Here is a 23,585-nt window from a genome sequence, read left to right as displayed (position 1 = left end):
TTTTGGTTTTTCGAGACAGGGTTTCTCTGTATAGCCCTGGCTGTCCTGGAACTCACTCTGTAGACCAGGCTGGCCTCGAACTCAGAAATCTGCCTGCTTCTGCCTCCCGAGTGCTGGGATTAAAGGCGTGCACCACCACGCCCGGCCTTGAAAATTTTTCTATAGCTAGACTTCTTTTTTTTTTTTTTTTAAGATTAACTTATTTATTTTTATGTATGTGAGTACACTGTTGCTCTCTTTAGACACACCTGAAGAGGGCATCTGATCCCATTACAGATGGTTGTGAGCCACCACGTGGATACTGGGAATTGAACTCAGGATGTCTGGAAGAATAGCCAGTGCTCTTAACTGCTGAGCCATCTCTTCAGCCCCTGGACATTTTTTTTTTTAAACTTTCCAAAAAAACTATGTGTGTGTGTGTGTGTGTGTGTATGTGTGTGAGTGTGTGTGTGTGTATGTATGTGTGTGTATGTGTGTGTGTGTGTGAGTGTGTGTGTGTGTGCATGTATAAGCATGCTGTGTCACAGTGTGTGATGGGGAGATGTTGAGTTTGGTGTCAAATGCCTTTATCTGCTAAGTCATCATGTTGGCCCCTAGCTGAACTTTTAAAAAATCAAATTCTAGTCATTCACAATGGCTCCTCCACATTCTCTTTAAACTTACCCATAAACCTAGAAAGAGTATGACATAGACACCAGGATGGGTTAAAATAGCTTATACTACCCAACAACAGTTCTTTACACACATCAACCTTCTGTCTTTCCCATGGTTAAATGGGTAAGTATATCTCACCAGCAGCCAGTCAAGCTGGTGGGTCCAATACAGCAGAGGCTAGAGGGGAAACAAGAGCCATCCACTATCTGTGACAATGCCACTGCTACAAAGAACTGCCTTGGGATGAGGGGGGTGTATTTGTTAATGTTTTAAGGAAAACAAACAACTACCGCACTCTTTCTTTCCTGAAGTAACAAGCCCTGGTCAGCTTTTCCTTCCGAATAAGCACAAATCAAAGCTCTTCCCTTAGAAGCCTTCAGAACTACAGTGTGCATGACTTTTGCATTGAAAATTGATAAAAATCTAACAGTCCTCTTATTGGGTTCAAGAGTCACCTCCAGGCTCTTTGACTGGACCATGTGGTTCAGATCAAAGGTAACCAGAGGACATATCGTGCTGTTACAGGGGCTGCTGGGAAGAGTGTGTGAGGATGGAGTTGACAGGGGCTGCTGGGAAGAGTGAGTGAGGATGGAGTTGGCAGGGGCTGCTGGGAAGAGTGTGTGAGGATGGAGTTGGCTTTACATAAACTTTGGGTTGCTTGACTTTTCTTTTTCTTAATGCAGCACATTTAAAGAAAAATGTATTATTGTAAAAAACCATCTCAGATTCATGAAGTGGAGGGGAACGGACTGCTCTTTAACCAATAAGGATTCCAGAGGCTTAGCATTCCTTTCTTGTTGGAGGATGACTAATGCTATTTTTAACACTCCTATCCTGAGACTTTTGCCAGTCCCCAGGGGTACTTCCTACCCACACACATTTCTTTTTTTGGTATCCAACTGCTACAGGTGCCTCAACAAACTGTCAAGGGTTTAAGGGAGGAGACCAGCTCACTACCGTAGTAGGTCACAAAGTCCGATTCCCATGGTCCCCCTGTACCATTTGGAGGTCGTCGATCCTGGTATTGACTCCGGAAGCCATTTCTTTCCTCTCCTGTGGAGTCTCAGGGCAGGGATAGAGGGAGGCTCGGAACCTGGAGAGTACAGGAACAGCTTTAGGAACACTGAGGTTTCTCAGTGCAGTCCATGCAAATCCCCTTGGAAAATAATCCTAGCTTACTACAGGATAAGCACAGCCAGACTGGCCTGGTGTGGTAATGAACATTATTCACTCATGTGAAGTGGCCTGCATACAGCAATAATGCTGAGCAGTGTTGACATTCTCTACAGCTATGAAAGAATTTTGAGATCAAAAAAATAATAAGGGGCTGGAAAGATTGCTCAGCAGATGTGAGCACAGGCTCCTCTTTCAGAGGACCCAGGTTCAGTTCCCAATACCAGAGTGGTGGGTCACACCTGCCTGTAATTCCAGTTCTAGGGGATCTGACACTCTTCTGATGGCCTCCAAAGGCACCAGGCATGCATGGGGTGCACATAACACATTCAGGCAAAACACTCATAAACACAAAATAAACAAATCTTTACAAAAGAATGTTGAAAAAATAATTTAAAAAACAATTTTTATTAGAAGTTACTAGAGAAAAATGACATGGTAAAATTTCTGTCCATAGCCAGAATACCAGAACGTTTATACAATGTCTGTGGCACTATGTTGGCATGCAAACCCATGGTCCCTGAATAAAGGAATTAGGACTTTGCTGGGTTTTTGGGTGGGGATATGAGTATGTGTGTGTAGCATGCATTTGTGTGTGTATATATGTGTGTGGGGGTGTGGGTGTGGGCAGGGACATTCACATGTGTATGTGCATGTCTTGGGGACCCACGGTTGACACCAGGAGTCATTTAGGTGGGGGTCTCAATTGAGCCTAGAGTTCGCCCACACAAAGAGCCTAGGGATGACAGCTGCCATGCACACCTGGCGCTTATGTGGTGTTAGGGATCCAGGCTCCAGGCCGTATGCTTTTGCAGTGAGCACCTTAGCCCCTGAGCTGGCCTTCTGATACTTGAAAAGTACATAAAGTGAAACCTGAGCTACATCTGATGGTTTCAAATACTCCTAATGTCATTCCCAGTGAGAGCAGAACTGAGGGATCTGCAGGCTTCACTTTTCTGAGCCTTTAGCAGACATCACAGCTGTGCCTCTTGGTTGCAGGTAACATCTCTTACCCTTCACAGATTTTCTTGACCCTGTTTTTCAGCTGATCACCTTGGAAAAAAATGATGAACACGGACTTGTGCACGTAGTCGCCCTGGGCCCCAGAAGGAAAACCAAGAGTTCAGAACTCTCACTATGGGTGAAAACTTCCTTTGAGACAGTCTACACTGCAGCTCAGGCTGGCCTGGTGGTCACTGTAGCTTAGACTGACCTTGAACTCACAGCAGTCCTAGCCCCAGGCTCCTGAGTGCTGGGCTGACAGGCCTAGCTTTAAAGTTCTAGAACAATTAAACTTGGGTGGCATCAGAACGAACCTTTAAGGACACGGCCTTCCGTGCTTTAGCGGTACTCCATCTCTTAAGCTTCGTTTGGAGGCTACCTGCCCTGTAGCCCCAGATTCACAAATCCCTTCCTGCTTTCAGATCTAACCAGAGAGAGAAGCTGAGGGGATGATCAGCAGATGGGAGCCTGTTTCTCCAGTTCTACTTGAACTCCTGTGTTTCCAGGATGACAAAGGCACAGAGGAAACAGAAGGAAGCCTGTCTATTCCTGTGCTTAGAAAGACCCAGATAAACAGAGCTGACTGAATGCAAGGCACCAAGTCACTGGCAAAAACAGCGGTGTTGAATCTCAAGAACTGTACTAAGTTAGTACAGTTAGTGTGGAACAAGAAGGGAGACAACCCTGAACGCCAAGCTCACACCTCAAGTACAAGGGCAGTGAGGAAAAAAATCAGAAAAAATATGCGTGGGAGCTATTTACCAAGATTCCATTCCTCAGGCTGCCCATAACACCTCACATACAGAGTGTGCACTGCTTTTATAAAAGAAAACGGCGACTTAAGATGGCTACCACGAGATAAAGAGGGAAGAAAGTTAGATACCAGACAATCAATCCCTAGCTCTCCTGGCTAAACTGGGGCCCATTCTTGGCACAGCTGCTCAGCTAGAGGTATCGTGCCTTGCTTTCCTGTCTTTTTGATAAGATAATCTTTCTACTGTGAAGAGGAAACTTGACTGAACACCCCTGAGAGGGGCTCCATATTAGACATGGCTACAGATTATAATGCTTCCACAACCCAAGGCAGCCTGAAAAAGTGCACCCCAAGACTGAAGCATTTACACTGTCACCAAGCTCCTTCTCAGTGAGGGGGCAAAAGCCACAGAGTGCTCCCACCAGAGCTGAAAGATTTCCAAGTTAAATTTCTCTTAGAACAAAAAACCTTAAGACATTCGTAAGGTAAGCGAGCTATAGGCTTCTAACTAACACTCAGGCAAGAATGACATGCAGTCCCCATGGTGCATCTGAACCCATGCCATGTAGACGTTGCTATGCGCTGTCTTGCCTGTGTCCAGTGGCAAGACATCAGATGATTCCTACTTTCTAAAGAGCTGGGTGGGTGAGATCACTCAAATCATGCATGTATCTATGCTTAAATTAAGTTTCTGATTCTCCCAAGAAACAAGCAGATAAGATTTTGAGAGTAAAGTTTTCATCTGCTTATAAAGATTAAAGTTTAGGAAATCTACCTTTTTATACACAATATTACCAGATTTGGAATGAGGTATCTTGATTTTATGTTAATTTTCATAAAGGCCATTTTTTCCAGCTCAGATTAATACAATAATTATATAAAAGCTAAGGTTTAGAATAATTGAGAAAAACATGCAAAAAAGACCTTACATGGGTAAATATGTGTATGCTGTGTCTACATATGTGTGGACATGTAAAGAGCTAAGTTAGAAAGAGGGGAGTAAGCTTTCAAGGGTTGTTCAAGTGAGGTCTCCTTTAATGAAGGGCAGATCTAGGGAACACAATGCTGTGCGACTGCTCTGGGCTAGACCTACTCCACAAGACACAATTTCCTTGTCTTACAGTCACAGGATCCTCCAGCGGGTTTTCGATTTCAGCCTGTCTCAGGAACACATTCCCTCGGCACACTCGCCAAAGCATGCGCTCAAAGGTTGGGATCCTCTCCCGGTTAATCACACCAGCCACGAAGCTGTGGGGAGAAGAGTCAGGTTGGGAACTCCAGGCTGGGAGACTTAGGACAAAGCAGGACAGTAAACGGGAAAGAGGAAAGATTGTACACTGCACAGGAGACTATGGGCTGTGGTGTCAAGAGGGCTGTCTGCTACTCCCTTCTTCCTGACATCATCTCTGGACACATCAGAGGATTGCCAGAAAATCCAGACAAATCTAGGGAAAGCTCTGTGTCTCAGAACAAAGTGGCTCCTAGACTCATGATTCTACACACACACACACACACACACACACCCTGCCTCAGATTAAACCCAGGGCCAGGTCTACCGCTGATCTATGTTTCCAGGCTATGCATTAAATAGGAACTCACTGTAGCCCAGGCTAGCCTCACATGTATGGTCTTCCTGCTTCTGCCCACCTAGGGGTGGGATTACATGCATGCAGGTAGCACTTACTGCTCTTTTGATTAGCAGAGAAGAACACAGATCCACAAAGGCTGAAGTGCTGCTTACCCAAGTCGTAAAGGTGCGCCTCTTCCCATCTCGTTTGGCTCCAAGAGTGATGAGGACTCTTCCAACAGGTCTGGATCCGCCATCTGCTGATGATGCAATTCAGCCTGAATTCACAAATCAATTAATATCTAATGAAAATAGTTAGTGGCATGCAGGGAACGAGGAACCAGGAGATGGATTCAGAAAATAAAAATGAAAAAAGAAAGAAGAAAGAAAAGACCAAAACAGAACAAAACAAAATCCCCAAAACACCAAAAGATAGAGCAAACCCACAAAAAAAGAGAAGAGTAATAAGAAAGGACAAAGGTTACACACGAGCTAAAGAAAACAAAACTTCCCCCAGAAAAGCATCTGGGGAAACAGAAAACAAAAGAAAAACATGAAGTGATGGTGACATGTATAAATCTGTTACTAGGTGGAAGTCATTTGTTCTTTAATGTTTTCCTGAATGAATCTGGGCAGGAAGCCAAAAAGTTCTTCTTTTTGAGACAAAAACAGACAAGCAAACAAACAAACAAACAAACAAACTCCCAAACAGCTCTGCAGATATTGCAAATACTTCATTTCTAGACAGTCACCAAGTAGAACCTGTCTGTGCAAGCATGCAGGAGGTGGGACACTCTTTCAAGCAAGCAGCAACCTGGAGCTTGAAAGGGCATGGCTAGCCTTTGGTAAATGCAGAACATGAGGACTGTCAGCATGGCCGCACACAATTGCCCCAAAGCACAAGATTTAAAGAGAGCTTCTTCCCGAGGATAAGAAGCACAGCAGCTGGACAGGGCTGGGCCTCTGTCCCACTCATAAAGGTAAGAAAAAGGTAAAACATCCAATGGTTATATTTTCTGACTATAAATCTAGGGATACTGAAAAGTCTTTACAAACTTTACAGCAGAGAACAACAACCAAGGAGTGTAAATAAAGGGCCACAGATAAATAGTCTAGAGTTACTGGCCTTGCTTAGTTGGTGAGACTTAAAATGACTTCCACTAGGACAGTTTATACAATGAAATGAAGGCAAAGGATTTCCCACAGAGGTCTGTTGTTTCTCACCTCTCTCCCTTTAATACCTCTAGTCTCATCAGGATGGAGAAGCTGCTCTAGAACATGAACTCCAATCAGCTTCTCCACTGCCTAATCTACCCAGCTGTAATATTCACCTCCACTGCCTAATCTACCCAGCTGTAGTATCTACCTCCACTGCCTAATCTACCCAGCTGTAATATTCACCTCCACTGCCTAATCTACCCAGCTGTTCAAAAGCAAACAAAACACCAGGAGAAATTCCCTTTCATTTTAATTTCACCTTAATCCTGTCAATTAAACTTTGAGGGGGAGCAAAGGCACATGCTTGCCTTATATGGTAAAGTCGTGGACCATACACATAACAAACAGTGTAAACCAGATAATTCTAAAGGGCAAAAAAAGTAAAAGTAATTGTTTTGTGAAGTTAGGATCAGGGCTGATTTATTTTTCAGGCACATGGAGCAGAGGAATATTGCCATGTGATTAGAATTTAAGGTGAGATAATGGGAACACTGGCTACTACTTTTCTGTCACATGGGTAGACAAAGGTTTCTTTTTTTCAACCAGGAAACAAATCAGCCAACTGAAAGCAATCTGAATAGTCAAATGACCATGATTCTTGGGGTTTGTGTTGGCAAATTGAATAGCACTAATTGTTCCCCACAAGACTCTCCTACTGGCTTATGTTGTTCAGAACCTGGCTCTTACTGGAGTCAGTGTGGCATGTGTGCTCTTACAGGGGGCAGCCGACAAGAACAGACTGTATTTAAACTCAACTGCTCCAAAGAAGATATCTGGGGCTGAGACTTAAAAAAACAAAACAAAACAGCAGAATTAAAATTAAACAGAAAGTTCAAATTCTAAATACTAATTTCACCACCTCATATTTAAGAACACCAAGTCTTAGGTAGGAAGGTCAAAAAATTATAAATAAAATTGTGCTTGTTGGGAAACTACAGTGATCAGAACTAAGAGCGTGTATCTAAAAGCAAAACATGATCAGAGACCATGGTGTTTGATCTCTCCTTTTTCTCTCCCCTTTCCCTCTCTCAGCTTATTTATTTTATATGTATTGGTGTTTTGTCTGCATGGATGTCATTTGTGTGAAGGTGCCAGATCCCGTGGACCTGGAGTCACAGACAGTTGAGAGCTGCCTGTGTGGGTGCTGGGAACTGAACCCAGGTCCTCTCGAAGAGCAGCCATTGCTAGTGCTCTTAACTGAGCCATCTCTCCAACCCAAGACAATGCTTCTCTAGTAATGATAATACTGCCAAGTTCTCTAAATCACCTGTTGTTCCTTGAGTTGCCCCTTCTCCATTGAGAACATTGAAAACTACACCTTAGAGGAAGCAAGTTGCTGATGGAACTTCAGCTCTGCCTCTAGCAGTTCAATATAAACAGCCTGTCCAGTCAAGCTACATCAGCTACTACGAACACTTTAGCTGTCTAGCTACAGAGAGAAAGAAATGAAATGTTGCTACTTGAAGAATTCACCCAGAGGAGATGGCAGATGGAAAAGAAAAATAAAGAAAGCAGATGGGTGGAGAACAGAGAAGGAAAGGGAGGCGGGGATCTGCATGCCATTAACCATTACTTTCCCAGTCTTCTTTACGTTCCCATATGTTATGGTGCTTATGGTAAAAGATGTAGAGAAACCTCTCCAGCTCTTACAGTTCTTCATAAGCAAGAAGACTAGAAAAGGATAATCATTAATAAATCATCTTAAATGCTCTGGGTAAGAAATGGCTACGTTGAATTAACAATCATCTTAAATCATAAGCATATTCAATATATGTTTACTTTTCCCTTTCTACACACCCTGCCAATTATTATCACCAATAGGAAAGCATCATTTTCTGATTTAACCACTTTTGACTGATTACTCTGAGTTATCGATTGAGTTCACCCAATTAGAAGAGAAGAGGAGAGGTTTTGTGGTTGGCAGTGTTTGGTGCCATTTGCAAACATGAAGCAAAATCTCATTACGAACTGAATTTCCGACATCTGAGGTCCCAGGTTGGCTCACCTTTCTGTGTTGCTTAAACGTGCACCTGCACGTACAATGTGGTCACCCAGTGAGACTTTGCCTCTGGTGAGGGCAGCAGCATCTGCAATGGCTACCCGGCAGGGCAAGGTCTATGGAAAGGGACCTGGCTGAGACTGTGGGACGGTGGCAATGGGCCAGGTGCCAGCTGCGCATGGTGAGAGAAAGCACGGTGACTGTGGCCAGAAGGCTGTGCGCTGCTGGCTCATGCTTGAAATGATGGGAGATTGATGAAAAAAGCGGTGGAGAAGCTCTCGGAGCCAAGGCGGTAGGCTCAAAGCACTGGGGAGATTGGGCAGGGCTGGGGTGGCTCAGCATAAGAAAGAGAGAACCCACCGTGGATAGAGCAGGAAGGCCAGAAAGACTCAGAGTCTCTTTTAAGACTGGATTTGATGTTTAGACTTAATAATCTTAAAAAAAAAAGGTGTCCCGTTTATGTTCTTTTCTGACTGTTTTTCTTTCTGTTTTTGGGGGGTTTTAGTTTTTGGTTTTTTGTTTCTGTTTATTTGTTTATTGAGAGAGGGTCTTATGTAACACAGTCTGGACTCAAAACTGCCATGAACCTGAGGCTTGTCCTCCTGTCTCCACCTCTTAGATGCTGGGATTACAGGCTGCATGGCCACACCTGGCTCCTAACTATGCTTTGAAGCAGCAACTCATTTTTCTAAATGGCTCATCTTATCTTTAGTGATTTCTTTTGAGGGAGCTGAGGGTGGGGAAAAGTTTCACTATATAGCTTTCGGCTGGCCTTGGGTTGGCACAGGGGAATGTCAAATGCAAGGTCTGCCTGAGCGATTTAATGGGATCCTTTCCCTCATGGCTGCACAACTAGTAAAAGAAGCCACAAATAAGTGTAAAAGTGGCTAAGCTTTGCCTATGAGGTCAGGGCAGCTTGGGCGCATTTAGAAGAATTCGACTCTGTGAGCACATGCAGCGCTATGCTCGGGGGGGGGTCTCCTCATATAACCAAATGACATTCCCTGTGACTGAAGGGATTGGGTCTTTCTCCACCTGGACTTTATAAAGAGTAAGCGCTCACTATACACTTGGGAGTTAACAGATAAGAATACATTGCTAGCCGGGCGTGGTGGCGCACGCCTTTAATCCCAGCACTCGGGAGGCAGAGGCAGGCGGATTTCCGAGTTCGAGGCCAGCCTGGTCTACAAAGTGAGTTCCAGGACAGCCAGGGCTACACAGAGAAACCCTGTCTCGAAAAACCAAAAAAAAAAAAAAGAATACATTGCTATGTGGCCGTGAGCATCCAGGAGCCCACGTTCAGTGGGATGGAATGGCAGAAGTGGCTTTGCCTCACGCAAAGATGGAAGCGCTCACAGAGAGTTGACCTCACTGCCTCACGCCTACTAACTGACCAGACTCAAACCTCTCAGCTTGGGTGGCAAATATTCATAGGGAATTTCTATTGCTTTATAACCAGATTCCTCCTCCTGGGGAGACTAGGGAGTTACATTCATAGGACTTCCCCAGCTCTTTGTGCAAGGAATCGAAATCCGTGCTTACTAGAGAATGTATCGTATCCTCGGCAGACTTTTCTCCACATAGTGGTTTTCAGAGTAGCGTGCCTGAGTTAAAAGGTGTTAAAACGGCTAGCTGGATCCTGTCCCAGCCCTCGCCACCGTGTCTGACTCAGCAGGTCTGCGGTGGAGCCTGCTCATTTACACGTCTCCCAAGGTTCCAGGTGAGGCTGTTGTTGCTGGCTGGAAACCTTACCAACTATGGAGGACTGGTCTCTTCTCAGGCGAGGCAGATTTAAAGTGAAACTGAGAGCCTAGCAGATACTATCTAAAAATCTTTGTCAAGAAAAGGAAATAAACTTTCTGGGTGGAACACAGTAACAGTAACTAAGGTGATATCTAAAGTGTGTAAAGTTTGGCAAAGACACCCGTTAGACCATCAGAAAAACCTCATCCCGATTGGGAGGGAATGATCCTTCCCAAGATTAATTAGAAGGAAGCCATCTACAAACCCGAGCGAACTCCTTTCAGGAGGGGTCTCTTTAGAAAGCTGCCATTTGGCAACTCAGTACCTTTATATTTAACCAGGAACTTAGGAACATGTTTCCTTATAAATAATAAACTGTGTATTGGGGAAATCCAAACTAGCATCACATCGTTATTTCCATAGGACACAATGAAAACTCCAAAAAACACGGTGATGTGAGATCTGAAGTCCTGAACAACTCCCAAGTGTGGTGAACAAAATAATTCCATGACTAAAGGTCTGGAGACGGAAGCTTCACTGTAATTTTGTGTGTAACCAGACTAGTTTCTCTGGCTTCATATAAATCATACTTACCTTACAACACACAGCTAGAGGTATCACACAAACGTTTCAACTATACTTGCACATCAACTTGAGGGTTCCTTCCCACCCCACCCCCACCCCCACTGCACCCCCGTCCTGAGATGAAAGCGTGCAGGACATGTAAGAAACATATGCCGAAGCCATGACTGGCTGTGCACTACATGGAGCATGGGACATGTGCTGACAGTCTTTAACTAAAATAGGGTGCAAGATGGCACTGCTTCCAAGCTAACAAGGTAAAAGACTCGTTGGAATAACGACACGGCCGGCCGTGCGCAGGTATCCCAGCTGCTCTAGTACTAAAGAAACAATCATCTGACCTCATCGAAAAACTGCTGGGTTTTGCGCAGGATAAATTTTAATTCAGTCAGTTCCAGGAAGTTTCTCTTCAGAGCTTCCTGGTTAGTGTTGATTTCCTTCAGTTCATTTTCAATCTTCTCGAAATTGGCCTAGGGTTTAAAAGAGAGAAAGAGAGAAAGAAAGAAAATGAAAGGAAGGAAGGAAGGAAGGAAGGAAGGAAGGAAGGAAGGAAGGAAGGAAGGGAAAAAATTAAGAGGTTAACTCAAATTCAGCTTGCTGTGCTCAAAGACATTAACTGAATTTGCACCCCCAACTGTTGCCATGGTAACGAATTATCCACTGCTCCAAACCAATTCTGTGATCCCTCCCCCCAGCAACTTTAAGCAAAACATTTCACTTAAATGAGCCTTTGTCTACAGATTCCGCTATACACTCAGTGATAATTCAAACACTCAAAAATATCAAAAACCCATTTATAGTATGTGAGGGTCATCATTCAACAAGGGCTCAGTAAACCAATAACCATGAATTTGGTGGTCTATTATGTTATCTTTGTGTGAGATGCTGTTTGGCATTATAAAAGAGGGATTCAGAACTCCTCCTTGCCAACCAGTCAGGCATTTAGGTAGAAAGTTATCTGAGAATTGTTTACCTCTAAGTCGATCATGTCCCGGGGGAAGGGCACCTCTGGGTTTTCACCAGTGTCCATAATTGGGATGTTAGCTTTCCGTATCTCTTTCTCAACAAATCCTTAAAAAAAAAAAAAAAAAAAAAGATAGAGGCAGAGCATTCAAATGTAGTGCAGATGCCTGGAATTCTCACTGAGAAAACATACCCTGCAAAGACCCGACCCTGCCTGCCGCTGACGCCTGGCCAGAGAGCTTCATTCCAAGAACTGGCAAACAAAAGAAGCAGCTCCTCCAGAGCCCCCATGCACACAGCCAGGGCTGACTTTCTGTTAGTCCCTTCCCCCTTCCACCCTACACGTCACACTTCCTTCAGGTGTGATAGCTCTCTTTGCAAGTATGATTGGTCAGTCAGTCAACAAGCCACAAGAATACACCTTTAACAAGAGTCATTTAATTTAGAAACAATTGGGTCATTTTTTTTTTTTAAAGATCAAAAGCCAAAAAAAATAAGCATAAAAGGACCCAAAACATGGAAAGAGAAAAAACGTTTCCATGACAACTACTGACTTTTTTTTTTTTTAAATAGGGACCAATTTACTTATCAACTTGGCAGAGTGGCAAGATCACGGGTTTGGAGCCAGACAGAATGACCTAGTTTCAAATGCTGACTCCATTATGACTGCTTATGCTCTTACGTATGTTAAGGAAATTACAGGCTCCTTAGTATTACACAAGGGTAACACATATTTTTTTTTTTTTTTTTTGAGACAGTGTCTATGTAGACCAAACTGGTGTGCCACCACAACTTAAAGTCCTGGTGTGGGGAATGAATCAGGTTTTCAATTACTCATCAGTGCCCCAGCCTGTAAAGTCTCAGAGAATGTTACACTTCTCATAAACTGCTCAGATGACGTCTAAATTTGATAGTATCTTTTGGAATTCTGAAACATAGTTCTGCTGTTAAAATCCCATGAGAATCTGACCGGGCAGAGGTGGTGCATGCCTCGCTCAAATCTCAGTGCTTGGGAGGCAGAGGCAAGTGACTCTCTAAACTCAGGCCAACCTGGTCTACACAGTGAGTTCCAGGATGGCCAGGAAGCCACAGAGAAACCCTGTCTTGAAAAACAAACAAACAAACAAACAAATAAAACAAAACAAAAATCCCCCGAGAATCTAAGAATATGGCATAGACAGGGAATCAAAGTATTCCAGAGAAGCCAAGGCAGAAGGATCATTGCCTGAGCTGGTCAGCTACACGGAGTCCCAGCACAGTCTGAGCTACACAGTGTCCAAGAGTAAAGGAAAAAACAAAACAATTCAACAACAACAAAAAACAACCACAATGTTTTCAGCTTGTTGTTTGAACAAGATTTCCCTTAAATACAACTTAGCTCAAAGTCCATAAAATCTATTTAATATACAAAAATAAGGTTGTGGTTGCAGATTTTTTTCCCTTCATTTTTTTTACATCTTTTAACAAGCTTATTTATATTGTGTATGTGCGCATGCATGTGTACGTGTACGTGTGGGTGCTCATGTGGTGGTCAGAAGCCAACTTTGGGGAACTGGTTCCTGACTTCAACCCTGCTTCTTGCTTCTGCTGCACAGTGTACTCCAGCCTAGCTGGCTGCAAGTCTCCCCCTCCCACCTCACAGTGGGAATGCTGGGGTTGCTGATGTGCACCGGCATACCCAGTTCTTAGTTATTTGTTGTTGCTTATTGAATAAACTGCAAAGGACCAGCAGGCTGGATGGTAACTAATATCCTGCTGGCAGCCACATCTGGCTTTCTTATACTCGGGCTTGGGGCCTGAATTCCTGTTTCTACTGTAGAGTTTTTATTCCTTTACTGAGAGGACTAATGATTCTAACATGAGACAAATGAGGAATGACCACATTGCACATACGGAGTTTTCGATCCATTTCTTCACATCTTCTAACTTCATTCACAAATTTCCTCTGGAAAACATTCACATCTGGATTTAACTGCAAGAACAAGAACATAACAGTAAGACTTCAAACACCGAGTCTACATTCTGTGTTATAAGCAACGCACGCCATAAATGGAAACGTAATTTTGAGCCAGTGAATAATGCAACTCTAACCAAGATTATCCGCTGATCGATAGAAACGGCCTTGTGCCAGCCACGCAAGCAAAGTTAAAAGCCTCCTGTGCTATACAAGGCAAATTAGCCAAAGCGGTGAGCTCTCTTCCTTTCCTCTGCCTGGAACTCGGGCAGCCATGTCATAGGCTCTCTGCCTGGTTTTCCTCTCTGTTCCTTCCCAGGCAAAGGAGACAGAAAGCAAATATCTGTTCTTCTGCCCCAGGATGTCACCTTCTGGGGACAGTCTGATTTTATTCATGCACTAAAGCCGTAAAACCTAACACCTGTTAGAATGTTAGAAAGATGGGAGCCAGGCCGGATGGGAGCCAGGCCGGGCGTGGTGGCGCACGCCTTTAATCCCAGCACTCGGGAGGCAGAGGCAGGTGGATTTCTGAGTTCGAGGCCAGCCTGGTCTACAAAGTGAGTTCCAGGACAGCCAGGGCTACACAGAGAAACCCTGTCTCAAAAACCAAAACAAAAAAAAAAAAAAAAAGAAAGAAAGATGGAAGCCAGGCTTGGGGGTACACGCTGTGATCCCAACTCTGGAGAGCAGGGTGATTAGAGTTCTAGGCCAGCCTGGGCTACATAGTAAAACCTATCTGAGAAGATGAGAACTTTGAACTGATGAGGATATTGACAAAAGAGACCTCAGGTGAAGTGTTGATAGGAATATAAATTAGAATGGGCAGATCTACCATACAGTCCCGCAGCCCCACTTCTGGGTACATGCACAAGACCCGAAATCAATACGCAGAGCTATTCTCACTAACTAGTATATAGAATCAACCTACCAAGAGATGTAGAGACAAAGAAAACACGGGGCATAGAGTGAATGGAATACACCAGGTATACTGCATCTTACCCCCACGTACAACTTTATTATTTAGGTTTTTTGTTTAAAGGATTTTTATGTGTACGGGTGGCATGTCTACATGTATATTTGTGTACCATGTGCATACAAGGTGCCCTCAGAGGCCAGAAGAGGGTATCAGATCCTCTGGAACTGGAATGAGAGGTGGTTGTGAGCTGCCATGTGGGTGCTGAGAGTCAAACCTGAGCTCTCTGAAAGAGCAGCCATTGCTCTTAACCCCAGAGCCATCCCTTCGGGCTCCTACACATACATTTTAGACGCTTGAATCCACAGAAGTATTGAGAGGAAGGTTGTTATGAAATGGCTATCAGGGAGGGAGACAGACAGAGAGGAGGTGTGGCCAGCTGGGGAAGGTATAGGTCAAAGTTCACAAATTTTCAGATAGGAGGGAATAGGGAGGAAATGACAAGCAGCTGACCAAAGGGTTGAGCTATTAGGGATACATTTTTTTTTTAAACATTTATGTATGTACTCCCTGTGTGTGTGTGTAAATGCACATGCATGTGTGTGGGTGCATACTTGCCATAGCACACATGTGAAGGTGACAGGGCGAGCTGCAGGAGTGCTTTGCTCCTTCTACCATGTGACCATGGGGTTCCAGGGATGGAACTCAGCTTGTCAGACTTGGCAAGAAGTGCTATTACCTGCTGAGCCTTCTTACTGACTCCAGTAATACATTTTATTTGCGTATGCGCGTGTGGTATAGGCACCCATGGAGAAGAGAACATCTGATTCCACATAACTGGAGTGATGTGAAACTGGCAACTAAACTTGGCTCCTCTGTGCCAGCAGCCAGTGCTTTAACCACTGAGTCACCTTTCCAGCCCAGGAATAAAATGTTCAACCACTGCAGGGTGAACAAGATAGCTCAGTGTTATAAAGGAGTATGGCTGGAGACAAGGCAAGCTTGATCATCTGAGGTTAGCCCTTGGAGCCTCCATAAAGCTAGAGGGACAGCATCAATTCCAAAAAGCTGTCCTCTGACTGCCACATGTGTCTCACACACACACACACACACACACACACACACACCACCACCACCACCACCACCACCACCACTAGTAAATAGCCTGGACAATTTAGTAAGATTCTATCTCAAAATAAAAAGAGCTGGAGATAGCTCATAGGCAGAGCCCTTACCTCACACACACGAGGCCCTAGGTTCAATTCCCAGCACCAAGAATAAATACATAAATGAATACAGACGTGAGTAAATAAACAAATGGTATGGTGGTACCTCTCGCCAAAGTAATAATAACAGGAGCTGCAGAGCCTGATGTGGGTGCTGGAAATTGAACTCAGGTCCCCTGAAAGAGCAGCAAGTACTTAAGAGTGCTCTCTCCAGCCCTTCCACTTGAATTTTTAAGGCCAGGTCTAATACACAGCCAAGATAGCCTTGAATTTACTATGGAGCTGAGGATATTGACAAAAGAGACCTTGGGTGAAGTGGTGATAGGAGCAACAGGGTTATAGCAGTGGACCTCACTGCCTCACTCAGTCATGGCAGTAAAAAGTGGCAAAAATACAACTTGCTATAGCTCAGGATAGCCCTAAGCTAGCGGCTAGCCTTCTGCTTTTGCCTCCCAAATATCGAAAAGTTAAGAAATCAAGTTGTGTAAAAACAAAAAATGAAAACAAAACAAAAAAACCCACAAGCTATAAACCTCACATATAAAAAAATATGTTTGCCACATTGAAACTTAGGCAGCTAAAAACACTTGTTTCTTTTCCAGAGGACCAAGTTCAACCCCCAGCACTCACATACATGGTAGCTTACACTGCCTGCAGCCCCCAGCACCCACATCCATGGTAGCTCACACTGCCTTCAACCCCCAGCACCCACATCCATGGTAGCTCACACTGCCTTCAACCCCTGCAACTCTAGCTGCAGAGGGAATCTGGCCTCCTCAGGCACCTGCACTCACACATGTATACCCACATACAAACACATACAATGCACATAATTAAAAATTATTTAAGCCGGGCAGTGGTGGTGCACGACTTTAATCCCAGCACTTGGGAGGCAGACAGGAGGAAGTCTGAGTTTGAGGCCAGCCTGGTTTACAGAGTGAGTTCCAGGACAGCCAGGGCTACACAGAGAAACCCTGTCTTGAAAAAAATTAAAAATTAAAAAAAAAATAATAATTTTAAAAGTCTCATGGTGGCTCATGCCTTTAATCCTAGCACTCAGGATCCGGAAGCTAGTGGGTCTTTCTGAATCCAAGGCCAGCCTGAGCTACAAAGAGAGTTCCAGGACATCCAGGGCTGTTACACAGAGGAACCCTATCTTGAAAAAGCAAAATAAATTAATATAATAATAATAATTTAAAAAATAATAAGTCGGCTGGGTATAGTGCTGCACATCTTAATCCCAGCACTCAGAAGGGCAGAGGCAGGCAGATCTCTGTAAGTTTGAGGCCAGCCTGGTCTACATACAGAGTTCCAGGACAGCCAAAGCTACATAGTGAGACTCTGTCTCAAAAAACAAACAAACAAAAACAAAACCCCCCAAAACCCAAATATCAATACTAATGATAAATATTTTAAAACTATTTTGGGTAAAAATGTTCTGGGAAACTAGATAGTCACACAGCTTTCAGAAGTGTGACCCCAGATTACTCATTAATTACACAAGTGATGAGATACTTTTACACTGGAGAAATCTAAGAACTAATACAGTAACCAGGTGATCAAATTTATCTTTAATAATAGAACAGGGCTGGGGCTCAGCTCAGTTAGTACAGGGCTGGCCATGGAAATGCGGAAGCCCGAGTTCACTGTCTAGAACCCAGGGAAGAAAGCTGGACAGGCTCCAGGCTCAGCAAGGAAATCATGTCTGGAAAACTAGGGTGGAAGCAAGGTCGGGGTGGCCCATGCCTTTAATCCCAACACACAGGAGGCAGAGGCAGGCGGATCTCTGTGAATTCCAGGCTAGCCTGGTCTGCAGAGTTCCAGGATATCCAGGGCCACAAAGAGAAATCTTGTGTCAAAAAACCAAACCAAACCAAACCAAACCAAACCAAATAAAATAAAAAAGATAAAATATGGGGCTGGTGAGATGGCTCAGCGGTTAAGAGCACTGACTGCTCTTGCAAAGGTCCTGAGTTCAAATCCCAGCATCCACATGGTGGCTCACAACCATCCGTAATGAGATCTGACTCCCTCTTCTGGAGTGTCTGAAGACAGCTACAGTGTACTTACATAGAATAAATAAATAAATCTTTAAAAAAGAAAAAAGAAAAAAATGTTTGAAAAAAAGAGATAAAATACTAAGAAACTGTGCACATACAAGTGTATACAAACAAGCACACACACAAATTTGCACACATACACACACAAATAATAGAACAAGACCAGCATAGTAGGCATACCTAAGCACTGGGGAGGCTGAGGCAGAAGGGAATGTTGTGAGTTCAAGGCCAGTCTGACTACCTAGTGAGTTCCAGGACTATCCATGCCACAAAGCAAGGCCCTATCACAAAAAGAAGCAGGGTAGACAGGAGGAGGGAGGGAGTGAAAAGGGGAGGGAGGGAGAGAGCACCCCACCTAAGACACATGGGGAAATTTTACAAACCTCCCAAGTCAATAAGCAAAAGTCAGGGAATCCCACCGACCGCTATAAGCAGAGGAGAGGAACACACAGCTCACAGAAGAGGAAAGTCCCTGTCCACAGACAGACAAAAGGATGCCAACTACACATACAAAAGTGCAGATTAAAACAAGGGCCCATCCCATACCTGTAAAATCATCGTGTGGACAGACCTACTGACACAGCCATGGGAGCATAACACATGTGTGCTTCCATTGTGAAGTACACTATGACAACATCAAAAATGTTAAAGATGCACATGATACTTGGTGGTGCTTCTATGGAATGTGTGTGTGTGTGTGTGTGCCCGTGTGTATGCGTGTGCATGTGTGTGTGTGTGCACACACACGCACATGGATGCCAGAAGTCAATCCAATCCATGTTGTTCCTCGGGAGCCATCTACCGTGGTTTGGTTTGGTTTTGCTTTCTGAGATAGGATCTCTTAGTAGAACGTGGGGCTTTCCTGAAGAGGCTGGGCCCTCTGGCTAACAAGCTCCAGGGATCGCATGCCTCAGTCTCCCTTGGGCTACATTCACAAACTCGTGCTACCTACCACAGCTACCTTTTTAGAGCTAGGGATTCAATGAAGGTTGCCATGTGGCAAGCATTTTATCAGCTAAGCTGCCCCTGCAATCCCACAACAGCCTTTTAGTTACAAAAACTGTCTAGCAGTGGCTGGCCTAGAACTCACTATATAGACCACGCTGGCCTCCCAAGGACCTTGAGGGGATTGGAGATGTGAGTTATCACGTCCAGCTTTGGTTTTTACGTTTTTGTTTTTGAAAGAAAATGACAAGTGTATTGACGACAGGGAGAGCACAGCGGACGCAGCAGTACCAGAAGAACCGCCTGCTGGCTAACTTAAGAGCTTGCCAGCTCCAGAGCCTGTATTAGTTAACCCTGCCCGTTTCCCATCACTCTTGTTTAATTCACGAATTCATTCCAACCAAGCAATGTGGATACTTTACATAGGCACCAAAACCACAAAAGGGTATAAAAACAGAGAATGAGCTAGACTCCCTGGGGCTGAGATCATTGAGGAGGGACATTAATTAACTGTTCCCATTGATAAGTGAGAAGTCATGACCATTATTATAAAATCTATGAAAAGTCCCTGGAACTCTGAGCCTGCAGGATCGGAGTCTGGGACACCGTGCCCCACGCCTGACGACCCACAGCCTCCAGTCCTGTGCACCGTGTCTTCTTGCTCATATTATAAACCCTCAGAGCATATTTTTTAAAAATATTGTCTGTCCTTTGAGACTGTCTGTCCTTGAGATCCTTTTCCAAGTATCCAAAAACAGCGAATTATTACTATATGCTTGTTTACATACTATATAAGTGATGTACCTAGATGTCTCAGATTTTGTTTTAATTTTTTTCTTTTAGATCCTACTGTATGGAAAACTATAGGTTTCTTTGTTTTGTTTTGTTTTTGTTTTTGTTTTTGTTTTAAATATCAGGCTGTAGTGTTAGGGAGACGCAAACAAAATAAAAAATCTCTACCAGCATTCCTAACAACTACCTTAAGAGTAGTTCAAATAGTTTTCTTCTTTTTCTCCCAGACAAGGTCTCATGTAACTGGCTTCAAACTAACTTATTATGTAGCCAAGGATGGCCTTGAGTTCATAACACTGCTCTTCTACCTCCGAAGTGCAGGGATCACAGGTCATTTCCCATCATGCTTAGTTTTCTGTTTTGTTTGAGTTTTTTTGTTTCCTCCTCCTCCAAGACAAGGTCTCCCTCTGTAGCTCAGGTTCATCGCCTCATTGCCTCAGCCTCCCGAGTACTAGCATTATAGAGGTGAACCCTCATGCCCAGCTTAAGATAATTGTCCAGGAAAAATGAGCAGAAACCATTTCTATCTCTAGAAAGACAAAAGACAACCTGAGCTTCCGTCTAAGCCAGTGCTATGCTGTTACTCTCAAATTGAAAAAAAAAGAAAACCCTCATGATAAAACCATTCAACATAACAAACAAAATCCGTTCAATGGTGCTCAAACAAACAAACAAACAAACAAAACAAACCCAGCTTTACTTTCACTTACATCCCGAAATTGGACCTTTCCAAGCTCTCCTAATTCGCTGACACAGCAATAAGCAGCTTCAGACTGTAGAAATAGCTGGGCCAGCGTCATCTCCTCACTCCGGAAAAGCTCCCCCATGGTGGCGATGGTAGTTCACTCCAATCCGAGGCAAGAGAGAAAACGACGTGGCTTGAGAATTAACCTATAGGACCAAGAACAAACAATACCCTAGGTGAGATTCTTATCTTGTATGCCCCAAGGGGAAGTCTTAACACTCTTGCTATCTGGCTCAGAAAGGTGCAAAAGAGAAATTGCCAAGAGCAGTTACTAAATCCCAGACTAGGGAGCCTAGACTAAGAGTCATTTCCTTTGTAAGCAATGCAAGGAATCAGGATGGACTGACAGTGTGTTGGGGCAATACAATACAAAAGAATATATGCAGAATAAGGACAGGAACCGAGAACCCCCAAAGCTCTTTAATATGAGGCTGACACTACCTGGGGGTCTGGTTTTATTTTGTTTGAGACAGTGTCTTATATAACCCACAGCCTGCCTCAAACTCAATATATAGTGAAGGCTGGCCTTGAACTCCTGATCCTCCTGCCTCCCATCTGTTTTTGTTTTTTGTTTTTCTTTCTTTCCTCTGTGTAGCCCTGGCTGACCTGGAACTCACTCTGTAGACCAGGCTGACCTGGAACTCACCCACTTGTCTCTCTACCTCTGAGTGCTGGCATAGTGCACCACCACCAATGGCACTGCCTCCAACTCTTTAGAGCTGGGATTACAGGGATACACCAACATGCCCAGAGCTTTTTTGTTGCTACTGTTTGCTTTTTCACACTTGATACAAACTTTCTCGCTAAAACCCTCCTCTTTGTTATTTCTTTTTTTTTTCTTCTTCTTCTTTTTTTTTTTTTTTGTGAGCAGGAAACAATAAAAGAGACTTTAATTACCCTCTTATATAAAAGATGTGACTAGCTGTGACTGCTTCCCCTCTCACTGACAATGCCCACTTCCAACATCTAAAATTCCCAGCACTATCTGAAAGCTATGGCTAAAGGGATCAAGCTTCCAAACTCCTGGGAAAACAGTATTCCTCTTCTAAGGAATTCCAACATATTAACCTCATTTTTAAAAAAGACAAAGGAGATCACACAGCTTAATTTCAATTCAGGCATGACAGGAAAACGTTGGTAATGACAAAGCACTTTTAACAAGCCAGAGGAAAAGCCTTCCACCTCTGCAGCTTCCTGCGACTCATCCCCATCCTCAAAGACAACTGCCTTCTTCTATCTGTCAAGTCTCTCCTAGGAGCCTGAAGGCTTCCGTTCAGGTCAGCAGCTGGCGCTATCAGTGGTACTGAAAATGCAATTATTTATTCGCGATAAGCTCCCCGCTCAGCTTCTGTACAGCAGCATCTGCAGTATCTATCCTCAACAGATCATCATGCACTGTATCAATTTTAATGTCGTAACGTCATGCAAATTCCATGTTAATCGATAGATAAGTCTGATGTTTCCGAGAAGATTTGCCCTTCGGGAAGGCAGGAAGACATTTTGAAGAACCCGAACAACAAATCCTTTCGGCATTAGGTAAGGAGAGCAAAATAACACACTCGACTAAAAGCAAGCATTTCTCAAGAGATTATGTGGGTTGACTTAATATGAATCACCCACATAAGCTATAACCAGTCCTTTCCACCTTGAACGAGGATAGGTGCCACAACCTCAAAATAAATGAAATCATGTCTGACAGGCATAGACCAGGAGCTGACAGGGATGACAGCCTCCAGTGAGTTGCCGCCCTCCTCCTGTTCCTTCATGATTACAGGCCTCTCCAAGACTATCTCTACCCCCACTGAAACCAAACACAAAACGAATTTGGAAAAGCGGTTTCCAGGGGTCGCGAAAGGAAGTCCGAAGAAAGTAATTCTGCAAAAGGGTGATCCAAACCCAAGGTCCTCCCAGGAGGACTCTCGCTCGGATTCTCCAATCCTCCCTTTCTAGCAGGGAGCATTTGTCGTTCACCTCTTCATTTCTAAGCTGCACAGTGAGAGAGCAGAAATTTTCTGGACCAGGCATAACCTGTCTCCTGGTTAAGGAAGAAATCCCCAAATTGTAAGACCCTTTAAGAAATCCCCCCAGATCCCTCTGCCTATCCGATCTCTTCTGTCCTTTCGCCTCCTCTTCTCCCGGGTCATCCCTGAGCAGTGGCCCTCCAGTTCCTCTGTCCACAGGAAGGGTGTCCGAAGAGGGAGATGGCCCCCCCCCCCCATATTTTTCTCAGAGACCTAAGATCCTGGCTAATTCTTCTGACAAGCGTCCGAGGTATCGGAGTGCGCTCCACGTCCCCTCGAAGGCCACTCGGGGAAGCGCTCTTTCTACAACCCTCGCTCACCTTTCGCCGGCTCCGCCGCCGCCGCGACCGCAGCCGCCGCAGCAAAGCCTCCCCGGCTCAGGCTGAGCAGAGTCGCCCACCAGCGTACGCAAGCAAGGTTCCGCCCCCACGCCACCGCCGAGTCCCGCCCCCGAGATGATTTCATCTCAATTGACCAATAGGATGCTGTCTCTCCCCAGCTGCCGCAGTGCAGAGTCTATGGGGCTCGGACGAGTCCTGGTGTGCTGTCGCCATCTTTGTTCCGGCGTTGTGATTTCTATCCCAGTTTGGAAGTCATGGGGCTGGGCGTGTGACTTTTGAAATGTTTGCCTTTTGAGTCTATCAGAATCCTTTCACTCTATTATCCTCGGAGCAAGGTTACCTGCCATCTCTACTTTCTAGAGAAACAATTCACAACCTTTTCTTGGAGAAAGCAGCATGAAAGAAATGGGCACATTATAGAATGATCTGAGAGCTGAAGGGGGCCTCAAAGCTAGTCTTTTCTACGTACACGCATCCTTGTTCTTAGACCTCTGAAAATATTTGAGACTGGAGAGCGACTTAAGATAAATCCTATATTAGAGACATAGGATCTCGTCCACTTACAAAGTATCGGATTCATTCTTCCAGCAGCTACCTAGGATTTACACTTATCCAAATTGGGAAAAAAAAAAAAAATCCCCGGAAGACCACATGTTGACAAAGTAATTATTTTTATCTTGCTTAGTAGGTTTCTGTGAACCCATCTGACCACGTAGGAGTTTTCAGTTCCTCATATATCTTTTGAATGCAAAACGATACCTACCTATTTTTTTTAAAAGCTCCTTTTCTAAATATTGATAGAGTCCTTTCCCCCCAATTAAAGAAGAGTAGGGAGTCAGCAGGAACATCAGGAGGAACTTGGAGAACTGGTCAGTCAGTCTCTGTGGGTGGCGGAGCTCATTGAGATTCAAGTGTAGTGAAGGAGGTATTTCG

The 23,585-nt window shown here is 44.3% G+C and overlaps 1 protein-coding gene across 9 annotated transcripts in view; it reads right to left on the bottom strand.

Moving 5' to 3' along the window:
* The window catches only part of Atp6v0a1 (ATPase H+ transporting V0 subunit a1), a 55,342-nt gene extending 32,587 nt beyond the window's left edge, over positions 1-22,755 (bottom strand). For 3 of the 9 annotated variants that reach the window (XM_029483301.1, XM_029483304.1, XM_021177832.2), the window contains exons 1-9: positions 22,632-22,755; positions 20,256-20,436; positions 13,549-13,627; positions 11,666-11,763; positions 11,034-11,162; positions 5,325-5,407; positions 4,705-4,831; positions 2,841-2,923; positions 1,654-1,747 (exon numbers count right to left, since the gene is read on the bottom strand). In XM_029483301.1, coding sequence (XP_029339161.1) covers positions 1,654-1,747; positions 2,841-2,923; positions 4,705-4,831; positions 5,325-5,407; positions 11,034-11,162; positions 11,666-11,763; positions 13,549-13,627; positions 20,256-20,372 — 810 coding nt within the window. In that variant the 5' untranslated portion in view covers positions 20,373-20,436; positions 22,632-22,755. Of the gene's footprint in view, positions 1-1,653; positions 1,748-2,840; positions 2,924-4,704; positions 4,832-5,324; positions 5,429-11,033; positions 11,163-11,665; positions 11,764-13,548; positions 13,628-20,255; positions 20,437-22,631 lie in introns of all 9 variants that reach the window. The other 6 variants (XM_029483302.1, XM_021177830.2, XM_029483298.1 and 3 more) reach the window with 3 other exon arrangements.
* Positions 22,756-23,585: the final 830 nt, after the last annotated feature.

This window comes from Mus caroli, chromosome 11, assembly GCF_900094665.2.
Source record: "Mus caroli chromosome 11, CAROLI_EIJ_v1.1, whole genome shotgun sequence".
In the NCBI taxonomy this organism is placed as follows: Eukaryota; Metazoa; Chordata; class Mammalia; order Rodentia; family Muridae; genus Mus; species Mus caroli.
The sequence above is the reverse complement of the archived record's forward strand: the minus strand, read 5'-3'. Positions and strand labels throughout refer to the sequence as shown.